Source organism: Panicum hallii, chromosome 9, assembly GCF_002211085.1.
Source record: "Panicum hallii strain FIL2 chromosome 9, PHallii_v3.1, whole genome shotgun sequence".
NCBI lineage: Eukaryota > Viridiplantae > Streptophyta > Magnoliopsida > Poales > Poaceae > Panicum > Panicum hallii.
Window position 1 is genome coordinate 3,217,199 of NC_038050.1, and position 21,797 is coordinate 3,238,995.

At 47.1% G+C, this 21,797-nt stretch overlaps 4 protein-coding genes and 1 long non-coding RNA gene across 9 annotated transcripts; 4 read left to right on the forward strand and 1 right to left on the reverse strand.

Annotated features, from left to right (window-relative positions):
* The first annotated feature begins 284 nt into the window (after window positions 1-284).
* On the forward strand, window positions 285-1,347 carry LOC112876928. 2 transcript variants are annotated; one of them, XR_003225396.1, is made up of 2 exons: window positions 285-962; window positions 1,086-1,347. XR_003225396.1 is itself a non-coding variant. In XM_025941108.1 (2 exons), exon 1 carries the CDS (start codon window positions 327-329, stop codon window positions 876-878), a length of 552 nt encoding a protein of 183 aa, XP_025796893.1. In that variant the 5' UTR covers window positions 288-326; the 3' UTR covers window positions 1,086-1,323. The 2 variants fall into 2 exon arrangements, 1 of the variants encoding a protein (XP_025796893.1); XM_025941108.1 differs by having other exon boundaries at window positions 288-878; window positions 1,086-1,323.
* Window positions 1,348-2,346: 999 nt separating this feature from the next.
* LOC112876573 lies at window positions 2,347-5,051 on the forward strand. The gene is made up of 2 exons (XR_003225338.1): window positions 2,347-2,630; window positions 4,591-5,051. It is a non-coding gene; the product is annotated as an uncharacterized LOC112876573 (long non-coding RNA).
* A 2,012-nt stretch (window positions 5,052-7,063) lies between these two features.
* On the forward strand, window positions 7,064-11,526 carry LOC112875016 (probable inactive leucine-rich repeat receptor-like protein kinase At3g03770). Of its 4 annotated transcripts, none has more exons than XM_025938682.1 (8): window positions 7,064-7,531; window positions 7,989-9,420; window positions 9,523-9,656; window positions 10,284-10,524; window positions 10,613-10,821; window positions 10,928-10,962; window positions 11,047-11,158; window positions 11,233-11,526. In XM_025938682.1, the coding sequence occupies exons 2-8, from the start codon at window positions 8,064-8,066 to the stop codon at window positions 11,524-11,526; spliced, it is 2,382 nt and encodes a 793-aa protein (XP_025794467.1). In that variant the 5' UTR covers window positions 7,064-7,531; window positions 7,989-8,063. The 4 variants fall into 4 exon arrangements, with proteins under 4 accessions (XP_025794467.1, XP_025794469.1, XP_025794470.1 ...); XM_025938684.1 differs by having other exon boundaries at window positions 7,992-9,420; XM_025938685.1 differs by lacking the exon at window positions 7,064-7,531 and adding an exon at window positions 7,663-7,899.
* A 571-nt stretch (window positions 11,527-12,097) lies between these two features.
* LOC112875017 (ubiquitin-conjugating enzyme E2 2-like) lies at window positions 12,098-14,953 on the reverse strand. The gene is made up of 5 exons (XM_025938686.1): window positions 14,661-14,953; window positions 14,508-14,533; window positions 13,170-13,259; window positions 12,958-13,046; window positions 12,098-12,488 (listed from the first exon to the last, which is right to left on the reverse strand). Exons 1-5 carry the CDS (start codon window positions 14,783-14,785, stop codon window positions 12,360-12,362), a joined length of 459 nt encoding a protein of 152 aa, XP_025794471.1. The 5' UTR covers window positions 14,786-14,953; the 3' UTR covers window positions 12,098-12,359.
* Window positions 14,954-15,846: 893 nt separating this feature from the next.
* LOC112877282 (probable zinc metalloprotease EGY1, chloroplastic) lies at window positions 15,847-21,627 on the forward strand. The gene is made up of 10 exons (XM_025941528.1): window positions 15,847-16,292; window positions 17,395-17,865; window positions 17,957-18,100; window positions 18,604-18,705; window positions 19,152-19,363; window positions 19,843-19,893; window positions 19,969-20,038; window positions 20,658-20,726; window positions 21,110-21,160; window positions 21,236-21,627. The coding sequence occupies exons 1-10, from the start codon at window positions 15,975-15,977 to the stop codon at window positions 21,392-21,394; spliced, it is 1,647 nt and encodes a 548-aa protein (XP_025797313.1). The 5' UTR covers window positions 15,847-15,974; the 3' UTR covers window positions 21,395-21,627.
* The last annotated feature ends 170 nt before the right edge of the window (window positions 21,628-21,797 follow it).

Below are 21,797 nucleotides of genomic sequence, written 5' to 3' on the forward strand. Positions count from 1 at the left end.
CAGCCTCGTCGCACTCGTCGTTGGACCTGCGTGGCACAGAGTTCCCCAATTCGTTGGCATCCGGCGAGAAGACACCCATGGCCATGGGAGTGAGAGCCGCCCCATCGTTGGCATTTGGCACTTGGCAGGGAGTTCGGAAGTCGCAGCCGCACGGATCGGGCCCGCGTGTCAGTGACCGTGCATCCGAGGGCCCAGCTGCCAGTGGTGCCGAAAAGAAACAGCCAATAATTGGGCGCAATAGCAACGGGGGATGCTCCACCAATCACCACTGAATTCTCAATCCGCTGGTACTAGACGTCTAGACAAGAAACTGGGAGTCGCAGCCCATGATGATTTGCACGGCGCGATGGCGTGAGCGGCGAGTCGTCGCGATCAATCGGAGGAAGGAAAAGCAGCGGAGCGAGCTGGGGAGGCAGGGCGCCGTCGATCATAAGAGAGAGGGCCGGATCCACCCACACCACCAACCCACAGCCACCTACCCCTTTGGAACCGAAGAGCCCACGCGCCGCACCGAGCGGCGAGGCGTGCGACGCGACCGGGCGCCGGCCGGCGGAGGGGGGATGTGCGAGGGGCGGCGGCCGGCGTGGGCGGCGGGCTGGGAGCTGCGGCGGAGGGAGGCGGCGGCGGACGCGCAGCTGGCGGCGGCGCGGGCACGGCTCGCGGAGGCGCTGGCGGAGCTGGAGCGGGCGCGGGCGCGCGCCGCCGAGCTGCAGCGCCGGCTAGAGCAGACCTACGGCAAGCGCCGCCGGCTCGTCGAGGAGGCGCGCGGCCGGATCCACGAGATCCGCGCGCAGCCGACGGCGTCCCCGCCGCCACCCCACGCGGACCCCGAGGCCGAGCCCGATCGCTCCGCCGCCACTTCCTCCTCGTCTTCTTAGGTGCGTGCGTCCCTTCATCCGATCGAGTCTGCTATCCGGTTCCTCGATGCTGCCTTGTTGATCAAACGCTGCCGATTGCTGGCGGTAATAGTCGATCGTGTTCTTTATCTGATCGAACAGTAGCTACCAAAATCCCTTCTCTGCTGTTCTCCGTCTCTGATCGAACAGCAGCTGACAAATTCTTTTCCTTCCCATTTTCGTCTGCAGGGCAAGGTGTTGCCGATGATGCCTGTCGCTGCTGCTTTTCATTTCCATTTCGCATTGGGAGCTGCAACGAGCTAGTTAGGCTATGTATGTAATATACTAGTGTCAGTGATCTGCAGAGCATTAGAAACTTGCTCAGTGACTGAATCGGATTGGGAGTCAGTGGTAGAAACATTCTAATGCTACAAGAAATTAATCTCTGGCCATCGTTGACCATCTCCTCTCTCATTTTTTTAACTAATGCTCACTTGTCAGTTCCTGTTCTGATGGTGATGGGTTGTCCGTGTGGAGGATTCCCATTGGTGGCGGCTGGTGATTGCTCCTGTCAGGAGATAATCCCAAAGTTTAATTTTCCTAACCTCTCTCTTGAAAAACTTTTGAGTGGATTGAACAGTAAGAAAGGCTAAGCACATGCGTTGCCCAGCCTTTGCACGGAACAGCACTCAAGTTGTTCAGGTTGAAACGCATGACAATGCCTGCAATCGCAAGTAAAAAATCTGCCAAACCCTGAATCGTTCAGACCCAACGATCACCAGCAGTCGGCTGGCCACGCAAGGCATGTCCAAGTGTCCATCCTGTTCTATTGCCACTAACTGACAGTCTTCACCCACAAATTCCACTCCCCCTAAACGAAGAACATCATGGCATGCGAACAACATGCTAAGGTTCAAAATTTGATACTTCCGAATCTAGGCCTGGTTTTTGAAACATTGCACGTCAAAAGAGATGAAACGTTCAAAACAGAAAGGGCAATGTTTTTTTTGGAAATGAAACGGAAAGGTGAAAAACTGAACAGACACCATGTTGCTGCTGTGCATATAGGCTGCAACCCTGCAACCAGTCAAAGGTTGTTTGGATCATGGATTATATTTTTTAGTTCGGATCACATCGAATATTTGAACGCTAATTAGAGGACTAAATATGAACTAACTATAAAACTAATTGTATAAATGAAGACTAATTCAAGAGACGAATCTATTGAGACAATTAGTCCATCATTAGCACATGTTTTATGTAGCACAATTATCAAATCATAGACTAATTAAGCTTAATGGATTCGTCTCGCGATTTAGCCTCCATTTATACAATTGATTTTATAATTAATTTATATTCAATACTTCTAATCGATATCCAACATCCAATGGGAACTAAAATTTACCCCGGGGATCCAAACGGCGCTAACTTGTATTCCAAAGACGATGATCGACACAAGGCCACAATATACGGCCCATCTCCCAGGTGTGCTCCAATGGGCCCACCACGCTAAGAAGCAGCTCCACTGGGCTCTCCTCTCCAAACTCGATCCCCTCGGAAACCCTACTCCGACACGACCGTGGAGCTCACCCCGCCGTTCCCTCCGCCGGCGCGAGCTTGTCGGCGGTGATGTCGACCCGAATGGCTCGATGGCTTCACCGTACAAGTACGACGCCGATGCACTCTCCGAAGCTAGTATAGCGCCGCCGTCACCTTGGCCGTGGTCCGGGATGCCGCCACGGTGCCACCGCAGCCCGGCCCACAGCAACTTGTAGAACCCGCTTCGGTAATCAGGTGAGATTTCAGGAGCTCTGTTTCTGCTGGAGCTATTGGATGGTCTATAGTGTATACAACTGTCAACAGATGCCATCCCTACAATGCATTTTATTAGTGGAAACCAAGCAGTAATATCCCCTGCAACTGCAAGGTTATAGGCCATCTAGTCTCGTTTAGTAGAGTTCGGTGAGAAATTCTATTGAAATTCGGTCATAAATTTAAGTTGAATTATGGTTGTCCTTGTGATATTGATGATGCACTGCTTGCACTTAATGTATATCTGAAATTCTGCACTTAATGCATATCTGACCAACTATCATCTGATCTGAAATGGTTTGCCTTGTTAATGTATGGTTTAGTGCGACTTTTCTGGGAACTGGATTGCCTTTCATTAATATTGGAATGCATCAATACAACATTCCTACTTTTCACAGAAGGACTGAAATATGAGTGCCACTTTCTCATTCGCTAACTAGCTCACACGGGAGGTTCCTTGAGCCAGCCCCCAAGCCGGCGATCCAGGTTCGAGCCCCGGCGCTGGCACCGGGAGGCCCCTCTGCGGCCTTCCCTCTGAAAAAAAAAACTAGCTCACACGGCAGATACATTCTTCACAGCAGTTAATATGCCTCAGATACAAGGAAATGGTCTTGGGGAGTCATGTTTTATACCACCTACTGAGGCTTTCTGCTGGAAGTTATTCTGTCCTCTTGCGTGTGTTTTAAATCTTTGTGATTTGCTCATATGGCATTGCACACTGTTCATAAAATTAGACTAGTCACCCTAAGCCGCATTAAATCATTCACACTGTTTGCTGTGCCTTGTGATTGCTTCACCGGATACTTGCAATCACCACGCTCATTCTGAGCTGTCAAGATTAGTGTAGGCCTGAGATGTGGGATGGGCACCTATCTGCTTTACTCTGCAACTATTCTTAGATGGGAGTTAGTACCCTAGTTTATTGGTTAAATGACTTGCATCAGCAGTTAGAAGTAGTTTTTAGCCTGTAAAGAAATTGCTGTTGATGCAATATTATGTCTTATTTTCTGATAAAAGTTCTTTGCCATTCTGTCATGCCCATCTTTTGCCTGTTCTGGTTGTTTGCCATAAATTATAGAGTTATTGGCCCCATACACTTGTTGGATTCAGGGCTGCTCTTCATCGGTTGCCCTTTCGAAATAGTGTGTAGAAAATTGCACATTTTCCAGCACGCAACCGAAAATAATTGTGACTAACTTATTTGTCTGAGCTTAGTGTTAGCTTATGACTTGTAAGTTATCATAAACATTAATTTTTTTACAGTTTAGATTTCTTATCATTTATTTTCCTCTTAGTCTTTGTTTGACAAGGACAGGCAATCATGCAAATAATCATGATAGGTGAAATAAACAAAACATATTCTGATGACTTACTTCATGAAGATTGAAGTATTTAAAGTCTCTTTTAAATGATAAGTGGCTTCACACATTTTGTTTTAAAGTAATCATGTTACTTAATACTAAAAGAACTATTCAAGCGATCTGAGCATGGTCTGAGGGCATAGATGCCAAATTTCACCACATGATATCTTGCCTTCTATTAATGCTACCTAGATCATTTTGTTGAACTGATCTGCGTATAAGCTTAAAGCAGTGCCTGTATTTGCGCCTATGCAGCATCATACCTATTGAACTGATCAATTAGATGCCTTTTTTCGCTTGACCCTTTGTTCTATTGGGATGTTGTGTCTCAGGGTACATCTACATCAAATTGCCTCTTTTCCATCATCATGTGCTTAAAGCCTGTAATGCTTAACCTCAGGCACCCTGGTTGTAGTTTAGATGCAACTTTTGTTAAATAGCATCAGCTTCTTACAATGTGCTTGCTTTGAACTTGTTACCGGGCTTCTGTTATTATGTATGAAGAATTATGCTTTCCTCCTTTTGAGGTCACTTTCGTACTACTACTTATTACTAACTACATTCGTCTCCATAAAATGTAGGTGACTGTACAAAGGTTTGCTATGCCGGACCGAAAGTTTGAAGTGGCCCTTAGTTTTTGAACTTGTGATCCAAAGTTGATGAGGCCATCATGATAAAGGCAAAACTACAGCCTTTAGTGCTTGAAGTTTCAGCGATCCATTCCTCCTTTCATCTGGGCACTCATCGTTATCGACATATGGAGTTTCCACACTGGACCACAAGCAGCAAGGTGGCTCAAGTGTTTGCATGGTACCAGAAGGCCTTACACTGATGCAACAAGCACCAGATTTGCCCAAATGTTACCTCTGGCGTTCCCTTTGTTCTTAGAACTCACAAACCTTTCCATTGTTTTCGTCAGTGCAGTACCTTCTTCTACACTCCATGTTTGATGTGTATAGCTGCTAGCCTGCTACTGAAACCCTGTTGCACAATGCGAACTGGCCCGTACCTGGAGCATTGTATCGTGTCCTGGAGCTCTGAATTCGCCAACGTCTTCGTACGACGGCAGTAAAACCCAAACCAGGCAATCAGTCGCCCAGGCCCTGGTCCTTAGCCTACGATCACGCCATGTGATCGTTCAAGGGCTGCGATCTGGGAGCGCAACACGCGGCCATCGGGCGACGGCGTGCCGGCCACCTCGCCGGAGTCGGATCTGGAGGCCGTGCCGCCCTTGATGGCCGTGTCGGGGCGGGCGTACGAGGGCGGTTGCGGCGGGATTTACTCCGTGCTCCCGGGAACGCCGTGCCAGGACGGCCATGGCGTTCGCGGCCGCGGGCGCCCCGGCGTCGCGGGGTGATCCACTTCTGATCCTTGGATGCTACGAAAGCTCACGGCCGGCCGGCCGGCCTGCTGGCCTCCGGGGCCCATCACCGGCGTAGTAATGGCGCCAGGCGGATCGCCACCAACCGGACCTGACACCGGCGTCAGTAATGGCGCTCGTGGTACGTGCGAGTACGTGTGCCCGATCGATGGCGATGGACTCGCCCGGTCGGTCACGTGCGCCTCGACAAGCCAGCACTCACTCTTCGAGTCGTCAGTCTCTCACTCACTCACCCACACATGGGTGAACAGGCTCGGCTCTCTTGCTTGCGTGCATCGCAAACTCTGATGGTGTAGGCCATTTTTTTTTGGATCGAATTTTCCTTGATTTGGTGTAAATGACTGTTTCAACACGGAAACACTTGTTTGGTTTATGAGAAGGTACATGGTGATGCACTGGTGCTTTCTCTTCTTTTTCTGTAGTTGTAGGTCATGCCGTATGCTTTTGATGCTCCTAAAATGGTGAAAAGGGCAGTCTCTGGTTTCTATGCAAATGATAGTCAATTTGACAATTTGGCTGGCATTTCCTTTTCTTTTCTTGTTCTAGGAGAATAGTTAGCATGGTTCTGAACGAATTTTGTTCTGAACGAGAGAGTAAATGGTACAACATGGTTCTTGTAGGATATACGTCTTTTCATGTCGACAAGTGTTGGTAAATGCCTACTATTTTTCACTCGGATTTGTCGTGTATAGATTAAACACGGGCACATGCGCATCACCACGTTGCTCCACAGCAAGGACCACGCAGTTCCGCTACGAAGCTGACGGAACTTACCGGGTACATAACCCATAACCAGTTTGTTCAGTTCCGAGAACACCTGCCCACCATGATCTGGCATCCTCTCTGACGAGGAAAGAGTTTTTTGTGCTGTCCAACCAAGCAGGCCATCTTCTACCTCTAGCCTGGCCAAGTTCGTTGGATGATGCCATGGCAAGCATTCATTTCGCAAGGGATTCAGTTCACCTTCACAAAAATCTCACAGACATCAGGGATTCAAAGCGCAATGCAGTTTTCCACGGCTGAAATGTTTTCAGTGCAGCTGCAGATTACCGTGTGCAGTGTGTGTGTGTGTGTTCAGGGGGACCCTCCTCCCCTGCATCCTCGCAGGACATGAATGCGGGCGACGCTTTTGGTTGGTCTTGCCCAAGATCCCTCGTCGCTTTAGGCAAAGCAGGCAGCAGGCTCAGGTCGGCAGCTCCTGGGGTAGAAGTGCCGAGGAAATCGAAGAAAAGACGGAAAAATAAAGGGGTGCTCATGATATGGCTGAGGAAAGCATGGTGGCTTACCGTGCAATAATAGCACCTTGTCGGTCGTAACATCTGGTGCTAGTGGTACTGTTCTTCAGGAGTAGTGGCTAATCAGTAAAAAGGAAGACGTTTGTGAGACTGATCATTGCATGGAATCTATAGATTTTTTTTTGTTTAACGGGTAGTAGATCATTGTAATCCTGAGCATGGCAAAGCCAAACAGGCGAACATCACCTGTCAAAGTGAAAAGCCTGCCAGACTAACTCTACAATGTTCAGCCTTCACAAAAGTTCACTAGAAAAAAGAACATGTATACTTGGAACCATACCAAAGCAGAACAGTATCCTACTGCCTATAATTGAACAAATGAACAAGGACAGATTAAAAGAAAGAAGTCGAATCTAATCCCAAGAAAGCAGTGAAGCATCACACCATCTGATTGGACTTTTTTATTTCGTTTTATTTGCCAATATAAAGAGAGTGATAGTGTATCTCTGTGTGTGTCTGTGAGAGAGAAAGCACTAGCACTACACTACTGGACCCTTGTCCGTTGCCTGCTCTGCTCCCCCCATGTCCAGCTCAGCCTTTGGAGACACCACCTGTCCGTTGCTCCAGACTCCAGGCGCCTCTGTCCTCTGCCAGCCCCGTGACGCACAACGCTGCAGCACTACTACTAGTATTAGGTGACACTCCTTGAGTGAGCTCCGAGCGGTGCAACACCACAGAACACCGGCAAGCGGCCATAGACCGCAAGGAACACGAAGCTCCTGCTGTTTTATCCATCCGCTGTTCTGATGCCTATGCCTTCACCATTGATCTGAGCTCTGTCACCATTGATCTGAGCTCTGAAGAAGATTTTTCGGGTCCCTTCATTGCTGCTTCGGCGACTGCAAGGTGATATTCAGTTCGCTCACGCGTTTCTTGTGAAGTGCTAGTAATCTCGGCGCCATGTGGTAGCGAGTGTTCTGTGGGATTCCAGCAACGGGTAGCGGCAGGGTTCACTGGTTTCTCTTTCAGTGCTTTGTTGGCCAGGCATGGTAGGAGCTGCTAGTGCTAATTTACTTGCCAGCCAGGTGCCCAGGTCCTCCTTAAGAAATTTGGAGTCCACTCTGCTCACAGTTTTCTGGTGTCCGATAGCTGTCTCGACTTCCAAGCAGCTTTGCTCAACCTTTCTTTTTCTTTGCATCCTTACCTTTAAACCTCTGAAGTCTGAACTTTGGTGCCACATCTCTACTGCTGCTGATCAAGGGGGAGATGAGCTCGTTAGTTTTGCTTCCTGATGATGTTTTCTCCACCTATTTACCCATATTTGGCTATTCATTCTACTGATGCTGTTACTGTTCTTGGTCAGAAGGAGAAACCGATCCACGATTAGGCAAAGAGCAGAGTGAAGCACTAACCGCACAGTGTCGTGGAATCGTCTCCAATGGCGAGGCCGGGCCATCTCATGCTTATCTTCTTCTCGGTGTTTCTTGCGTTGCTCCCGGAGACCACACAGCTCCAGCCTTCGCAGGTATGGACTCTGATCAAGATCCAGCAGCTCCTGAACGACCCTCCGATGCTCAGCCACTGGCGCCAGAGCACCGACTTCTGCGGCGGCGCCGGCGGCTTCATGGGCCCTACGGGCTCGGCCGCCGTCTTGTGCTACGGGGACACCGTGACGCAGCTCCACATCGCCGGCGCCGCGGGCTCCCCGCCCCTACCCAGGAACTTCTCCGTCGGCGCACTGGTGACGACGCTGTCCAGGCTCCCCGACCTCAAGGTGCTCACGCTGTCCAGCATCGGCCTCTGGGGGCCCCTGCCAGGGAAGCTCGGCCGGCTGGCCGCGCTGGAGATCGTCAATGTCAGCGGAAACTTCCTCTACGGCGACATTCCGAGGGGCATGTCGCGGCTCGTCGGCCTCCAGACGCTGGTCCTCGATGACAACTTACTGGGCGGCGAGCTGCCGGCGTGGATCGGCACGCTGCCGTCGCTGGCCGTGCTGAGCCTGCGGAACAACACGTTCCAAGGCGCCGTGCCGGAGTCCATCGGGAGCATGCCGTCGCTGAGGTCGCTCGTCCTCGCGTCGAACAACCTGTCCGGGAACCTGCCGGACATGAGCCGCCTGACAAACCTCCAGGTGATCGACGTCGGCGGCAATTCGCTCGGACCGGCATTCCCCAAGCTCGGGAGGAAGGTGGTCACCGTGGTGCTGAGCCGGAACAGGTTCGGCGGTGGCCTCCCGGAAGCGCTGGGCTCGTTCTACCTGCTGGAGAGGCTGGACGTGTCCTGGAACCGGTTCGTTGGTCCGTTCACGCCGGCGCTGCTGTCCCTGCCGGCCATTCGGTACCTCAGCATCGCCGGGAACAGGTTCACCGGCACGCTGTCCGACAAGACGCCGTGCGGCGACAATCTCCAGTTCGTCGACCTGTCGTTGAATCGCCTCATGGGAAGCGTGCCAACTTGCTTGAGATCACCGGACAGGAAGCCGGACATGGTGGTGCTCGCCTCGACCAACTGCTTGGACGACAGTGATGGTTCACAACGCCCCCCACCGTTCTGTCAGAACCAAGCCTTGGCCGTGGGCATAGTGCCCGGCAAGGAGAAGAAGAACATTGCCAGGCAGGCAGGCGTCGTCGCCGGCATTGTGATGGCGGTCCTTGTCGCCGTTTCAGTTGTCGGTTTCATTGTCTTCCTCCGCGTGAGGAAGGCAGCCATGAAAGGTTCAAAGGCAAGGACTCTGGCAACTTCAGAGGAAGAAAGTTCTTCGACTGGCTACCCTTCCAAGCTGCTCGCTGATGCACGTATGATCTCAAGCTCTTCCGCATAAAATTTCTTCTTTAACATTTCACTCTGATGTTGAAATCGCTAACTTCATTTTTCCTCTGGGGATTTGAAATAAAAAGGATACATATCGCAGACAGTGAAGCTGGGAGCTCTGGGGATCCCATCATACAGATCGTTTTCTTTGGTGGAGCTTGAAGCCGCAACTAACAACTTTGAAAACTCTTACCTACTGGGACAAGACTCTCTTGGTGAGGTATGATGTGTTGCTCAGTTCACTATCAGCTAAGAACCGGAACATCTGATGCAGTGGCGGAGCCAGGAATTAGACATGGGGGTGGGGGGGCAAACAAGAAAAACTTCTTATTGAAAATAACACGCCTAAGAATCTATTACATAGTAATTTTTTCACTTCTTATGTATGCAATGAGCACCTGAAAGTATGCAAACTATTTTTCCATGGCTCATATAATTGAGGAAACTACATGAACAAATGTTTATGGATGCCTAGCCTTAGTATCAGGATCTCAATGAGAGCTCCACATACTGTAGTGTTTGTTTAGTGTGAAGCAAGGTTGCAAGCTCAGGATCAGAACGGCTATGTGGGATTAGAAACAAGAAGTGGACAATGGAGCTATTAAATCATAGCGCAGAATAAATACGTAGAAGGGGATTGAAAGGTGAAAAAAAATTTGGCAGCTGGTTAGGGGGGGCCACGGCCCCTGCTGGCCACCCCCTGGCTCTGCCACTGATCTGATGTATGCAGTTTACTGTCTCCTGTTCCATTTATGATTATCAGCTCGTGAAAACGTGATCATCATGTTTTCATTTGGAATACCATATGGAAGCACATTTGTATAAATGCATCTTGCTTTACTTTCAGATGTACCGGGGAAGGTTAGGCAATGGCACCCCAGTGACGATCAGGACCCTGAAGATCAAGAGGAGCCAGACTACCCAAAGCTTAAACCGTCACATTGATACCATCTCTAGGCTCAGGCATCAAAACTTGGTCAGCGCTCTAGGACACTGCTTTGAGTATGATCTTGATGATTCCACTGTGACCCAGCTGTACATTGTGTTCGAGTACGTGCAAAACGGGAACCTTAGGAGCAGGATCTCACGTGAGTTTTTCCCCCTCTTGCATTGGTTTCATTTACTCTGACAATGCAGGCACTGAATGGTGTTGCTTTCTGAACTGAATTTCACCAGAAGGAACTGAAGGATGCAAGCTTACATGGTCACAAAGGATATCAGCTGCCATTGGTATCGCCAAGGGTATCCAGTTCTTGCACGGAGGGATCATACCTGGTATAGTTGGAAATGATCTGAGGATCACCAATATTCTTCTAGATCAGAATCATGTTGCCAAAATCGGCAGCTACAATATACCAATCCTAGCAGAGGCCATGAAATCTGAGGTAGACAAGCGAAACGCTTTGACATCAAGCTACTTCTAGCAACTTATTGGGTGTCTGATACTGACTAACAAGTGCCATTATTGCTTTGTCTTCTTGTCAATCCAAGCAGGGAGGAGCTGGAAAAAAGTTCCAAACTGATAGGTACTTAAGCAGAATGGCATCTTACCCTGTCACCCAGCAGTTTCAAACAATGTGGCAAATCACAACATCATTTTCTTTTTGCAGTCCGATGTACAGCGATAAGACCGACATCTTCGATTTTGGGGTGATCCTACTTGAGGTTGTGTCCGGAAAGACCATCACATCCATGTATGAGGTGGATATACTGAAAGAACTGGTGTGTGTCATCACTTATCCCTTTTCTGACAATGCTAACTTGTGATCACCTGAATGAACCTCAATGTGCTTCAGCTTGCCTGGGCGATCGCCGACGAGGACCGGGTCAGGAGGAGGAGCTTCGCGGACCCGACGGTGAGCAAGGGGTGCTCAGACGAGTCGCTGAGGACGGTAATGGAGATCTGCCAGAGGTGCCTGGCCAAGGAGCCAGCGCAGCGGCCTTCAGTGGAAGACGTGCTCTGGAACCTGCAGTTCGCCGCCCAGGTGCAGGACGACTGGGAGGTGGAAGCGTGGAGCAGCAGCGGCGGGAGCCCAGTGTCGTCATCATCCAGGGTCACCAGGTCATCTCGGCTGAACTTGAGCAGATGATCAGGGTGCTTCTTCAGTAAAGCTCTCACGAGTCCCTGAATCATGATCATCCTGGCTCTAGTTGTGAAGCGACATGAGACTGCTGCAGGCTGGATCTAAAGATGGTAACGTTGAGCCAGCTTACAGCAACTGCAGCTGATGAAATGCTGAAACGCCCACCAGGCCACCACACCAGGATGTGCCCACCTCAAAACAACCCACGGTGCACAAACCACAAATGTTCATTGTTTTTGTTTTGTCAGTGTATAAATCTTTCTCTTTCTTTATTGTTTTGCTATTTAGAATAAAAACAATGAGGAACCTTTTGTTGAGAGCTCTCTATATGGGAGAAAAATAATGATTATACCTGCCGCTGGGGAGAGTTCTCTTATTAATGATGTAGCAGGCATTGCCTTGTGCGTTCTCAATTTCGCTGATCATTGTGTAACTGCTGCTATAGCTACCATTTATAATTTATCAAACTGATCATTGTGTAACTGCTGCTAGAGCTACCATTTATAATTCATCATAAGAACAGGATGAACAGCTTTCTCAGGAGAAACTCGTGAGCGTGCAGCGTCAGAGACGTGTGAGGCTTCTGCAAACCTAGCAACAAAATGGCTTACCTATAGCTTTTGCATATGCATCAATACCCGAGTTCATGAGACCGTTCACCACTACATCAGGAAAAGCAGCAGGCAGCAGTACAACAAGGGACTGGAACCACAAGGACACAACAACCGCCGAGGATTTTTAACGGCTAAGCGGATAATACAGACCTAAGCGGATAATACAGACCGGCAAAGTATGAAATGCAGATGCTTATTGCACCATCTGGTGGAGCGGATAGAAACTTAGTCGGCTGTCCAGCTCTGTTCCACAACCTCACGAACTTTGCGGTTGTACTCACGCTTGTTCTCGCTGAACATTCTGGCTGCTTCAGAGTTAGCAGGAGAATTTGGGTTTGGGTCACACAGCAGGGACTGCAAAGGGAAGCACAACATATGGAAATAAGTATGGCATTTTGATATGTTCAGTAAGGCATCACCCATGGCCCAAAACCACTTTTGGAAGCAGTGGGACCAATATAAATTCAGATAACAGACACAGGATGGATACAAGACTCTACTTCTATGATACAATAGAACATTAGAAAACATTTCCGTTGCTAACTACTTATTGGTGGCATGTTGCCCATGTGGAGCTAGACAGGTGGTTTGGTCAACAATATAAACTTCTAACAAAACATGGACGAAACCAGAGTAGGATATGCTCCAAAACCATAGAGATGTATTGAGATGATAACAGTTTGAATTAAGTACCTATCGTGTGAGCATTCTACTAGCAATCACAAGTAGTACAATCAATCACTGGAACACAACAGGCATCACAGTGGTAGAACAAAATGAGAGATTTCGACTCTGATAGGTTGAGAGAGAAAATAAATTATACCTGAATAGATGTCAATATTGCTGCAACATCATATATAGGGCTCCACTGGTTTTGTAGGATGTCCAAGCAGATGCTTCCATCCGCATAGACTGGAAAACAAATGATGGCATTAAACCACTTGTTGTGTATGTATTAAGGCTTTAATACCTGAGGATAATTTTGTTATTTCTGAAGACAACAATATGGATGAAAATAAATAAATAAAGTCATACTGTTTGGGTGAAACATCCTCGAAACAAACCGAACAGTTGGTGGCTTGTTGGGGTAATCTTCTGTAAATTGCAGTGCCAGCTTAAACGTGCCTACAAGCGTAAAATAATCAGATGTTTAGTGAACTTACAATTAAAATCATAACACAGCCAGATTGTTCCGTTTCGTAAAAAGGACACAACACGAAACATGTTCTCATGGAAAAAGTCCCAAGGATTGATCTTAGTCATTTGCTTCTTAACAAACCAAAATCAAGGTACACGTTGAAAGATGTTATAATCGATAATCCTAATCACATCGGAGGAAAAACAGAGCTTTAGACTTTCAGGCAACAGAGTGGACATCTGAAGCTCAATGTTTGCCCGATGTTCCCTTACATAGTTCCAAACAGAAACAAATTACAGTTTATAACGAGTTGTCTCAAATTAATTATTTAACATGACCCCAGTTGTAGAAATATTAAGTAATTATGCAGCCAATGGCTTTTTGAGCAACATAGAAACTTCCGCTGGGGAGGGGTCCCCTGCTCGGATGTATCACTTATGTTGCAACACAAATGTACTCCTGACAAAGGATTGTCATGTATTTATCAAGCACAATGATAAAGTGTTTATCTTACTTCTTACTGAAGTTGTTTGTGAAATGCTATCAAATAATTCTCATAAACGGAACCAACCATTTTCTAGTCCAACATCAACCCTCAGCACTCAACTAGGCTGTTAATGCATCGCAATAGGTGCAGGGCTGCAGGGTGCAGGCTAAAGTCGCTCTCATTAGATCCTGTGGAAGTCAATAGTTCAGTTCCTCAAGTTATAATCCCAAGTGATATGAAGCTTGTTCTTTTATTCGCTGCATAATGAAGGACAGAGATGTACCAAAATGATTGGCCAAAATGCACATATACAGAGTTGACTAAATAATCTTCAAGCCAATCAGACACACCTTCCCTTTTGCCAGCTTGTGACAGCCCTTAGCATTAAAGAACAACACAGACGCATGACAGAACAAGCTCTTTAATTTTTGGTAAACAGCACATAAGAGATGACACAACTGTAAGCTTCCTACATCAGGAAAGCATGCAAATGAAGCAGGGCGCCAAGGTAGGCAGCTTGCTCTTAAGCTCGCAAGGGTGAATATTCGCATTTCGTTGCATCTAAACTTTGAGATGCCAATCAAACGAGAAAGATGGCACCAACAGCGCACAATTACCGGATAAATATCGGCATGAGGTAGAATTTCAGTCAACCAATCACCAAGTAACGAAATTGGGAAGTACCAAAGTGCAAACTCTAGCTAATGAGCAACTACAGATCGAAGCAAGCTAAATCAGATGGGCTCACCTCCATCCCATGGCGTGTCATCCGGCCTGCAGAACCGAAAGACAAACACCAAGAACACCCACAATTAGCACAAAAACCCACGAAACGAAGCACATCCTCACTAGATCCTAAGCCGGTTAACCGAAAATCACAGAAAAAAGACGGCTTGGTTACCCGAATATGACGGCGTTCCAGAGCATGATGTTGTTGTCGTGCGGCGCGCCGCTGATGCCGGCGGGCGGGTCCTGCTGCAGCCGCTTGAAGTCCCGCATCAGCCGCTTCCTCGCCGGCGTCGACATCTCCGCCCCCCAAACCCTTGGCTCAGGCCCCGATCCCTCGCCCCCCGGCCCCGCAGCCCGCGAGAGCTGCGCGCGCCGGCTCTCCTCCTGCTCCTGGTAGACGCGAGAGGAGAAGCTTCGGAGCGAGAGGCGGGTGGGAAGGGGACGGGTGCGAAAAGGAGGCAGTATAACCCGACGCGGGGCGCGAGCGGCGTGACGTTGCGTCCCCTTCCCCCGAGAGCTCGCGTTACCCCCACGCGCGGATCGCCTCCTGAGTCACTGATGATGTGGGTCCTCCATCCCGTTGGGAAGAGGTGCCTATCCGCTGGCCGACCTGGCCCTGCGCGGCGCTCACGGGCCCCGTCTCTGACCACAGGCCCCGCCGTGTGTAGGACCCGGATGTCAGTCATGGAAGAAACGAAGCGGAGTGCAGGATATGCTCCGTCAAACGCCGCTTTATTCGTACGCGAGGCGTGCTGACGGTGCCCGTGGGCCACGCGGGAAAAGTAGGTTACCTGGGCCCACGCGTTGGTAAATTGCTGATGGGCCGGCTGCTGGTGGGCTCCGATTCCGCGATTTGGAACGTGGTGGGGTGGAGCCCGCAGCTGGGCCACGGCGTCGGACTCATCATCTCTTTCTTTCCTTTCGGCTTCTAATCCTGGCCGTGGGATACTTCATGATCAGATTCGTCATTCGTGCCAGCTTCGCTTGACATGTTCAAAATAAAAAGGTTTCCATCCGATTCGTTTTTCTGTGAATCTATCCCGTCGTGAACGTTTCTTTCTTTTACCTGGCTAGTGGGCATCTTGAGTGTTTCTCCATTTAATATAACGCACCGATCTAGAATATGCTTGTTTATCTGAATTCAATTTCCTCTCAAATTTTTGGATCGGTGGTTTTGCTCCAGCCGACCAGAACCAAAGCCCAATTGCTCAAATGCGACCCAACCATGGGCCAGGCCGGCAGACAGCCAGCGTGAAACCGAGATATTTCTGGGTTGGACTTGGACCCTGGAAAGCGTCGCCGCCAAAGGCCAAACTCGCTGCCACGTCGGTCCAAACCAAATCCAGCACCTCTCGGGCTCTCCTCCGCATCGCGCACGGCGCACCCTATCCTCCACTCAAGGCCTCAAGTCCCCACCACCCTCTCCCGCTCCCGCTTCCGACCACCGCACCGGCGGGGCCGCTCGGTGCCGCACGCCAGGCTGGGGATGGCCGCCGCGCTCGCGAGCTCGCCGCTCGTTCACCTAACCGCCTCCCGCCTCCGCCTCCCCAGGCCCCGGCCCTCCGCCTCCAGCTCCGCTCCAGGCTGCTCGAGAGGCGCGAGCCTGGGATGGAGGCTGGCGGTGGGGTGGAGGGCCGGGAGGCGGTGCGACCGGCTCCGGTGCTTCTCCTCCGACGGGGGCGGCGGGGAGGAGGGGGAGAAGCGGGGCGAGGAGGAGGCCTCGGCAGCCGCGGCCCCAGCGGAGGAGCTGGGGTCCGAGCGGAGCCGGTCGGGGAGCTTCTCTTCGTCGTCCTCGTCGTCCGGGGTAAGGTGCTACGGTGCATTTCGTCATACTATTTCCAATGCACGCGCGATCAACCTTTTGAAATGCAATGAAGGAAGACTCGACGGTTGCTTTCTGAATTTTTTTTTAAAGTGGGAGGTGTTAAGCATTTTGATTGGGTAATGGAATGAGAGAGGTAGCTGTGGGCGTTGGGTTAGCTGGCTGTCGGACGCCTTCTAATTGGTGCAGAGTTTCGTGTGGGTTTGGCATTGTATTGACCTCAGTGGTATGTCTGTGCCAATTTACTGGCCAGAGCTTTTGTAGTTTTGTGGAATGGAATGATTTTATACTATTAGAGACGGGGGCTAAGTATCATTTATCATCTGCTCATTGTTGATTTTCAAACGTATAGTGTGTGTTCTATTGGCTCATTAGCTGTCTGTTTGTAGAAACTTAGAGAATATAATAGTGCTAGCATATAATGTGTGACGTTCCAGAAAAAGTAACTCTGGGTTAACTCAAACGAGTCGTTAGGTGTGCAGAGGGGTTGGTCATGAGAGAAGTTTGGGCCCTGGTATGCTGCAAGAGTTTAATGGATCCTTGGGTGTCAGTGAGCTAGTGTCTTCATTTGATATGGAATGTTCGTTTAGTTGTGACAATGGATAACTGAGGATAACTGAGTGGGAAGGAACTACAATGTGCTGGCTTTGGTGGCCGATGTCACAATACTGTGGTACATATCTATTGAAAACTATTCTGGCACTTCATGTCGAGTTGGTGGATGAAATCGCACCCAAACATTGAATCTCGGCAGTGTGCTCTGCTATCTGACATTGATTGTACCATAAGAGTACCTGTGTTTTATGTGTTGTTTGCTGCAAGGTTCAATGGGTATCAGTGTTTTATGTGTCCTTTGAGTTAATCCTATTCTAGCTCAGATGTACCATTCATTTTGTCAAAAATCTTCAACTTGTTTCCTTGACATGGAAACCACTTTTTTTTTTGAAAACCATGATTGGGTTAATTCTTTTTCTCTTTGGTTTTGTCTTATATGACACTTTCCTTATAATTCATAGATAGTAATATTATGCACCTGGATACTTCTTTTTCTCAAACATGTTCTGCTACATTTTACTTTGATCAGACTCCTGGTGTATCAAGCGAGCCACCACTCTTGAGGTTTAGTGTTGATAACATCGATACAGTTAAACTGTTGGAACTTCTGGGCCCGGAAAAGGTTGACCCAGCTGATGTCAAGGCAATCAAGGAAAAGCTCTTTGGCTACACAACATTCTGGTTGACAAAAGAAGAACCTTTTGGCGATCTTGGTGAAGGAGTTCTTTTCATTGGGAATCTACGTGGGAAGAGAGAGGAAATCTTTGCAAAACTTCAACGACAACTACGTGAACTTACTGGTGACAAGTACAATCTTTTTATGGTGGAGGAACCCAATTCTGAAGGGGACGACCCCCGTGGGGGACCACGTGTCAGTTTTGGTTTGCTTAGGAAGGAAGTTTCTGAACCTGGACCGACTACACTATGGCAATACGTCATTTCACTATTACTTTTCCTTCTCACTATGTTCTCCTGCGTTGAGCTAGGAATCGCATCAAAGGTGTGTTTATCTTACTTTTCATATGTTATATGTTACTATATCTTAATACACATCAATCTCAAGTTGCTTATGCATTTTAAGCTTTGTGCAGATTAGCAGTCTTCCACCAGAAATTGTTGCATATTTCACTGATCCAAATGCTACCGGACCCCCTCCCGATATGCAGCTTTTACTCCCATTTGTGGAATCAGCTTTGCCCGTGGCTTATGGCGTCTTGGCTATCCAAATATTTCATGTAATTTATGCACTAAATATGTTGAGCATATGTTTGTTCATTAGTTTCTATTTGTTTATTAGTATTTTTTTAACCTGTAAAGAAGTTATGTGAACAGTGTATTACGTTTTAGCTTTTAGCTCAGTTCAATTTACCTTTTTTTTATAGGCAGTTCAATTTACCTTATGTGCCCCAATTTACCATTAAAAGTGTTTTTGGAGTTGTCTTGGATTAGTGAATTGTCTTTATCAGAATTATTGTTCAACTACTTCCAATGTTGAAAGCAGCCTTGCACAAAACTATTTATATAAAGCTCAAAATTGATTCAATGTTGCTTGATGTTACAGATGATAATATGACGCAAACTATCAAATTGATAACCTTTGGGTGAAAAAATTTAACTTTGGCCTAAGGATCATTTAATCTTATGAAAATGTACATGGTGTTAGAACTGCTTTTTCATGAAACCTCTTCTTTTGGTGATTGATTTAACCCTACCTAATGGTTCGCCATTCTGTATGCAGGAAATTGGACACTTTTTGGCAGCATTTCCAAAAAATGTGAAGCTGAGTATTCCTTTCTTCATTCCGAACTTCACGCTCGGAACTTTTGGTGCAATTACTCAGGTTAGTATTTCTAAAAGGATCTAAAATAACTGGAGTTTCTAGGACTTGAATGTGTCTGCTGTTGCCTTCTTATGTGTAGATATTGATCAGTTGCATACCATGATAGTCTATATATTGACAAGGCAGTGTTCTTTAATGTTTTCTTCTGTATTAACTGATTTAACAGCCACAAACCTACAGCCTACAAACGTAATATCATAGTATACCTGCTTCTCAAAGTATCTCTATCTGACTATATATTGAATAAAATTAATTTTATGAAATGATGCATACTATCATCATTTGCCAGAGGTACACATTCTAATTCCATTGCCAAGATAGCGATCGATCTTTTTTAGCACAATGAATTCCAGTTTATGTACATTTCTGAGTGTGCACTGAACAGATATGTGGTGCATATTTTTTCCCTGGATATTTTCTTATTTTATTATTAATTACTCCTGTAGTTCAAGTCCATTCTGCCGGATAAGAAGACAATGTTTGACATATCAATGGCTGGTCCTGTGGCTGGAGCTGCACTTTCCTTTTCAATGTTCTTTGTAGGCTTGTTACTCTCTTCAAATCCTGTTGGGGCAAGTGATTTAGTTGAAGTACCTAGCCAGCTATTCCAGGGTTCCTTGCTGCTTGGGCTTATTAGCAGAGCAACGCTTGGATACAGGTATCTGGTATTTGACGTTTTGGGCTCATTCATTTTCAATCTAAGTTAGTCAGTAGGTTTTGTTTTTTTTCCCAGTTCTGTTTGTCATGCCTGCAGCTTTTCCATGAATCTCTTGATATTTGGGACCTATAGGTGCCATTTCAGAACACATGGAAAGTCTTGCCACTTCCCTTCCCTTCCCTCTCTCTCACCAGATTAGTTCAAGAGGAAATCATTCAACCACCAACTTTATACATATCTCATGAATAATTATGTGTGATGGGGTCCTAATAGACCATTGTTGTGGAATATATGTATATGCTCCACCAACTTAGATACAAGTGGCACTTGTTCTATCACAATTCCTGTAGTATAATTTCTGAGCACATTAGCCTGACCATGATCTATAGTGTGATTTGAAATAATATACTTGGTTGGTTCTGTCTCTACAAAAGTCAGACAGGAATTGTTTGTTTCTAACAAACTTATATTGCTAACAGTGCTATGCATGCTGCTACGGTTTCTATCCATCCTCTTGTGATCGCAGGCTGGTGAGTTCACTAATCTCTCGAACTCTTGCGGCCAAAGAAGTATTACTTTTCTTATTCTTGTTGCAAACTTTTTAGGTGTGGTTTAACTACTTCTGCATTTAATATGCTTCCTGTTGGATGTCTTGATGGTGGAAGAGCATTACAGGTAAACATTCCTGCAAGTTTTGATTAAATTAAGTCTGAGAACTGCGCTGTACCAGATGACGAGATGGTCCTCACTCTGCTAGTCAGGTGGCCTTCCTATAGATGCCTAACACTGTTTCCTGGACATGCTTTCCTTCAGCCTGTGATGATAAGTTTCTAAATAGTAAATAATGTGGCTTTCAATTCCATAACAAAACCGGACAACTGTGGACTAATGTCTAATTATACTTGTATGCTGTCACAATTACGTTATGTACCTCTTAGTTGCTTATGTATTCAAAAGCTCATGATTGCTATGTTAGGGTTAGGGTATTGCAGACGCGAGACCTTTTCCTGTGCAACTCCTCTATAGTGTGTTATCTGTCATGATAGCATCTAGTATTATTTGGATTGCAGTGTCACGAACACAACTGTGCAACCAAAATCTCATTCCGTCGTTCCTCGAAAATATATTTGATGTGTGCATGAAGTTTTCGCAGTACATTCTCAAGCTTTGTAGGCAGCCTCCATTGAACTCCTTGCCCCCATCCATGGCTTCTAAAGAACTCCATATTTAGCAGCAAAACATTGAGCTGCTTCATCAAATGGTGTGTTCTAAGTCCACTGATATATTCTAACAGGGGGCTTTTGGCAAGGATGCTTTGTTTGGATTTGGCCTCACAACGTACTCATTGCTTGGACTAGGAGTGGTAAGTCTTGCACCTCACAATTTCTATTGCAACCATAGACAGCGTATTTTCTGACCTCTTTGATAGCTCTTTCATCCATCTGCCACATGCGTAGTCATATGTATGGTTGCTGAACTCTGCTGTTTTTTTTCTCTCCAAATATTGTGTTGTATAGGAAGTCTTCTTTGAAAGACTACTGTCTAGGAGTATTGCTTAAGTAGCCTTCTTAGCACATCTGGATTCCAGTGTGCAAGATGGTATTATTGCTTTACTGTCTTGACCTAAGCTTCATATGTAGTAGTACTGTCTAGTTTTTGACCCTTCAGCATGGTTTACTTTTATGAGCGCCTCGTTGGTATTACATTCAATTCTGACGTTCCTTCCCCATTTCTTGTTTCTTTCAGCTTGGAGGACCATTATCTCTTCCTTGGGGCCTATACGTGCTAATATGTCAGGTAAGAAGGGGCATATAGATGTTTCAGATACATGAGTAACACACTACCTTATCTGAACCTTCTGATTTGTATCAGAGAACACCTGAGAAACCATGCCTGAACGACGTAAGCGATGTTGGAACCTGGAGGAGGGCAGCCTTGATAGCTTCGGTGTTTCTTGTTGTGTTGACTCTCATTCCATTGTGGGATGAGCTTGCGGAGGAACTAGGTGTAGGGCTTGTTACTTCGTTCTGAGATACAGAGTGCTTACCGATAGAATTAGGCCATGATGTAGCTCAATTTTGTATCAAAATGTAGCGTCAGTATTAGAAGTGTTGTAAAGGCATATGACATTCCCATCCGTGAATATGTGATGCGTCTCGTGCAAGTTGTTTTTGCACTAACTGTAAGCCATAATTCGAAAACATCCTGTGGATATGCTATATGCGATTTTGAATACGATGTGTGAACAAATTTTGTGGGGAAAATCAATTGTCAAGATCTGCGACCCTGATCCACACGCCTCGCAAGTTCTGTTCGCGTGTGCTCTACTCCACTACTACGTTGAATCGTTGTAAACTAATCTGAAATTAGAAATGGCCAGCATGAATTTTAACAGTAAAGTTCTGGCGTTTGATGGTCAAATTTGAAACACGAG

What these genes read in the sequence shown, in the direction of transcription:
- LOC112877282 (XM_025941528.1), top strand. Translation starts at nt 15,975, where the DNA reads ATGGCCGCCGCGCTCGCGAGCTCGCCGCTCGTTCACCTAACCGCCTCC. An exon ending in AGCTAGGAATCGCATCAAAG is followed by an intron (nt 17,866 to 17,956) that starts GTGTGTTTATCT and finishes AGCTTTGTGCAG; the next exon opens with ATTAGCAGTCTTCCACCAGA. An exon ending in ATGGTGGAAGAGCATTACAG is followed by an intron (nt 20,039 to 20,657) that starts GTAAACATTCCT and finishes ATATTCTAACAG; the next exon opens with GGGGCTTTTGGCAAGGATGC.
- LOC112875017 (XM_025938686.1), bottom strand. Translation starts at nt 14,785, where the DNA reads ATGTCGACGCCGGCGAGGAAGCGGCTGATGCGGGACTTCAAGCGGCTG. An exon ending in TGGAACGCCGTCATATTCGG is followed by an intron (nt 14,534 to 14,660) that starts GTAACCAAGCCG and finishes TCGGTTCTGCAG; the next exon opens with GCCGGATGACACGCCATGGG. An exon ending in TGACACGCCATGGGATGGAG is followed by an intron (nt 13,260 to 14,507) that starts GTGAGCCCATCT and finishes TTACGCTTGTAG; the next exon opens with GCACGTTTAAGCTGGCACTG.
- LOC112876928 (XM_025941108.1), top strand. Translation starts at nt 327, where the DNA reads ATGATGATTTGCACGGCGCGATGGCGTGAGCGGCGAGTCGTCGCGATC.
- LOC112875016 (XM_025938682.1), top strand. Translation starts at nt 8,064, where the DNA reads ATGGCGAGGCCGGGCCATCTCATGCTTATCTTCTTCTCGGTGTTTCTT. An exon ending in CAAGCTGCTCGCTGATGCAC is followed by an intron (nt 9,421 to 9,522) that starts GTATGATCTCAA and finishes TGAAATAAAAAG; the next exon opens with GATACATATCGCAGACAGTG. An exon ending in CCTTAGGAGCAGGATCTCAC is followed by an intron (nt 10,525 to 10,612) that starts GTGAGTTTTTCC and finishes GAATTTCACCAG; the next exon opens with AAGGAACTGAAGGATGCAAG.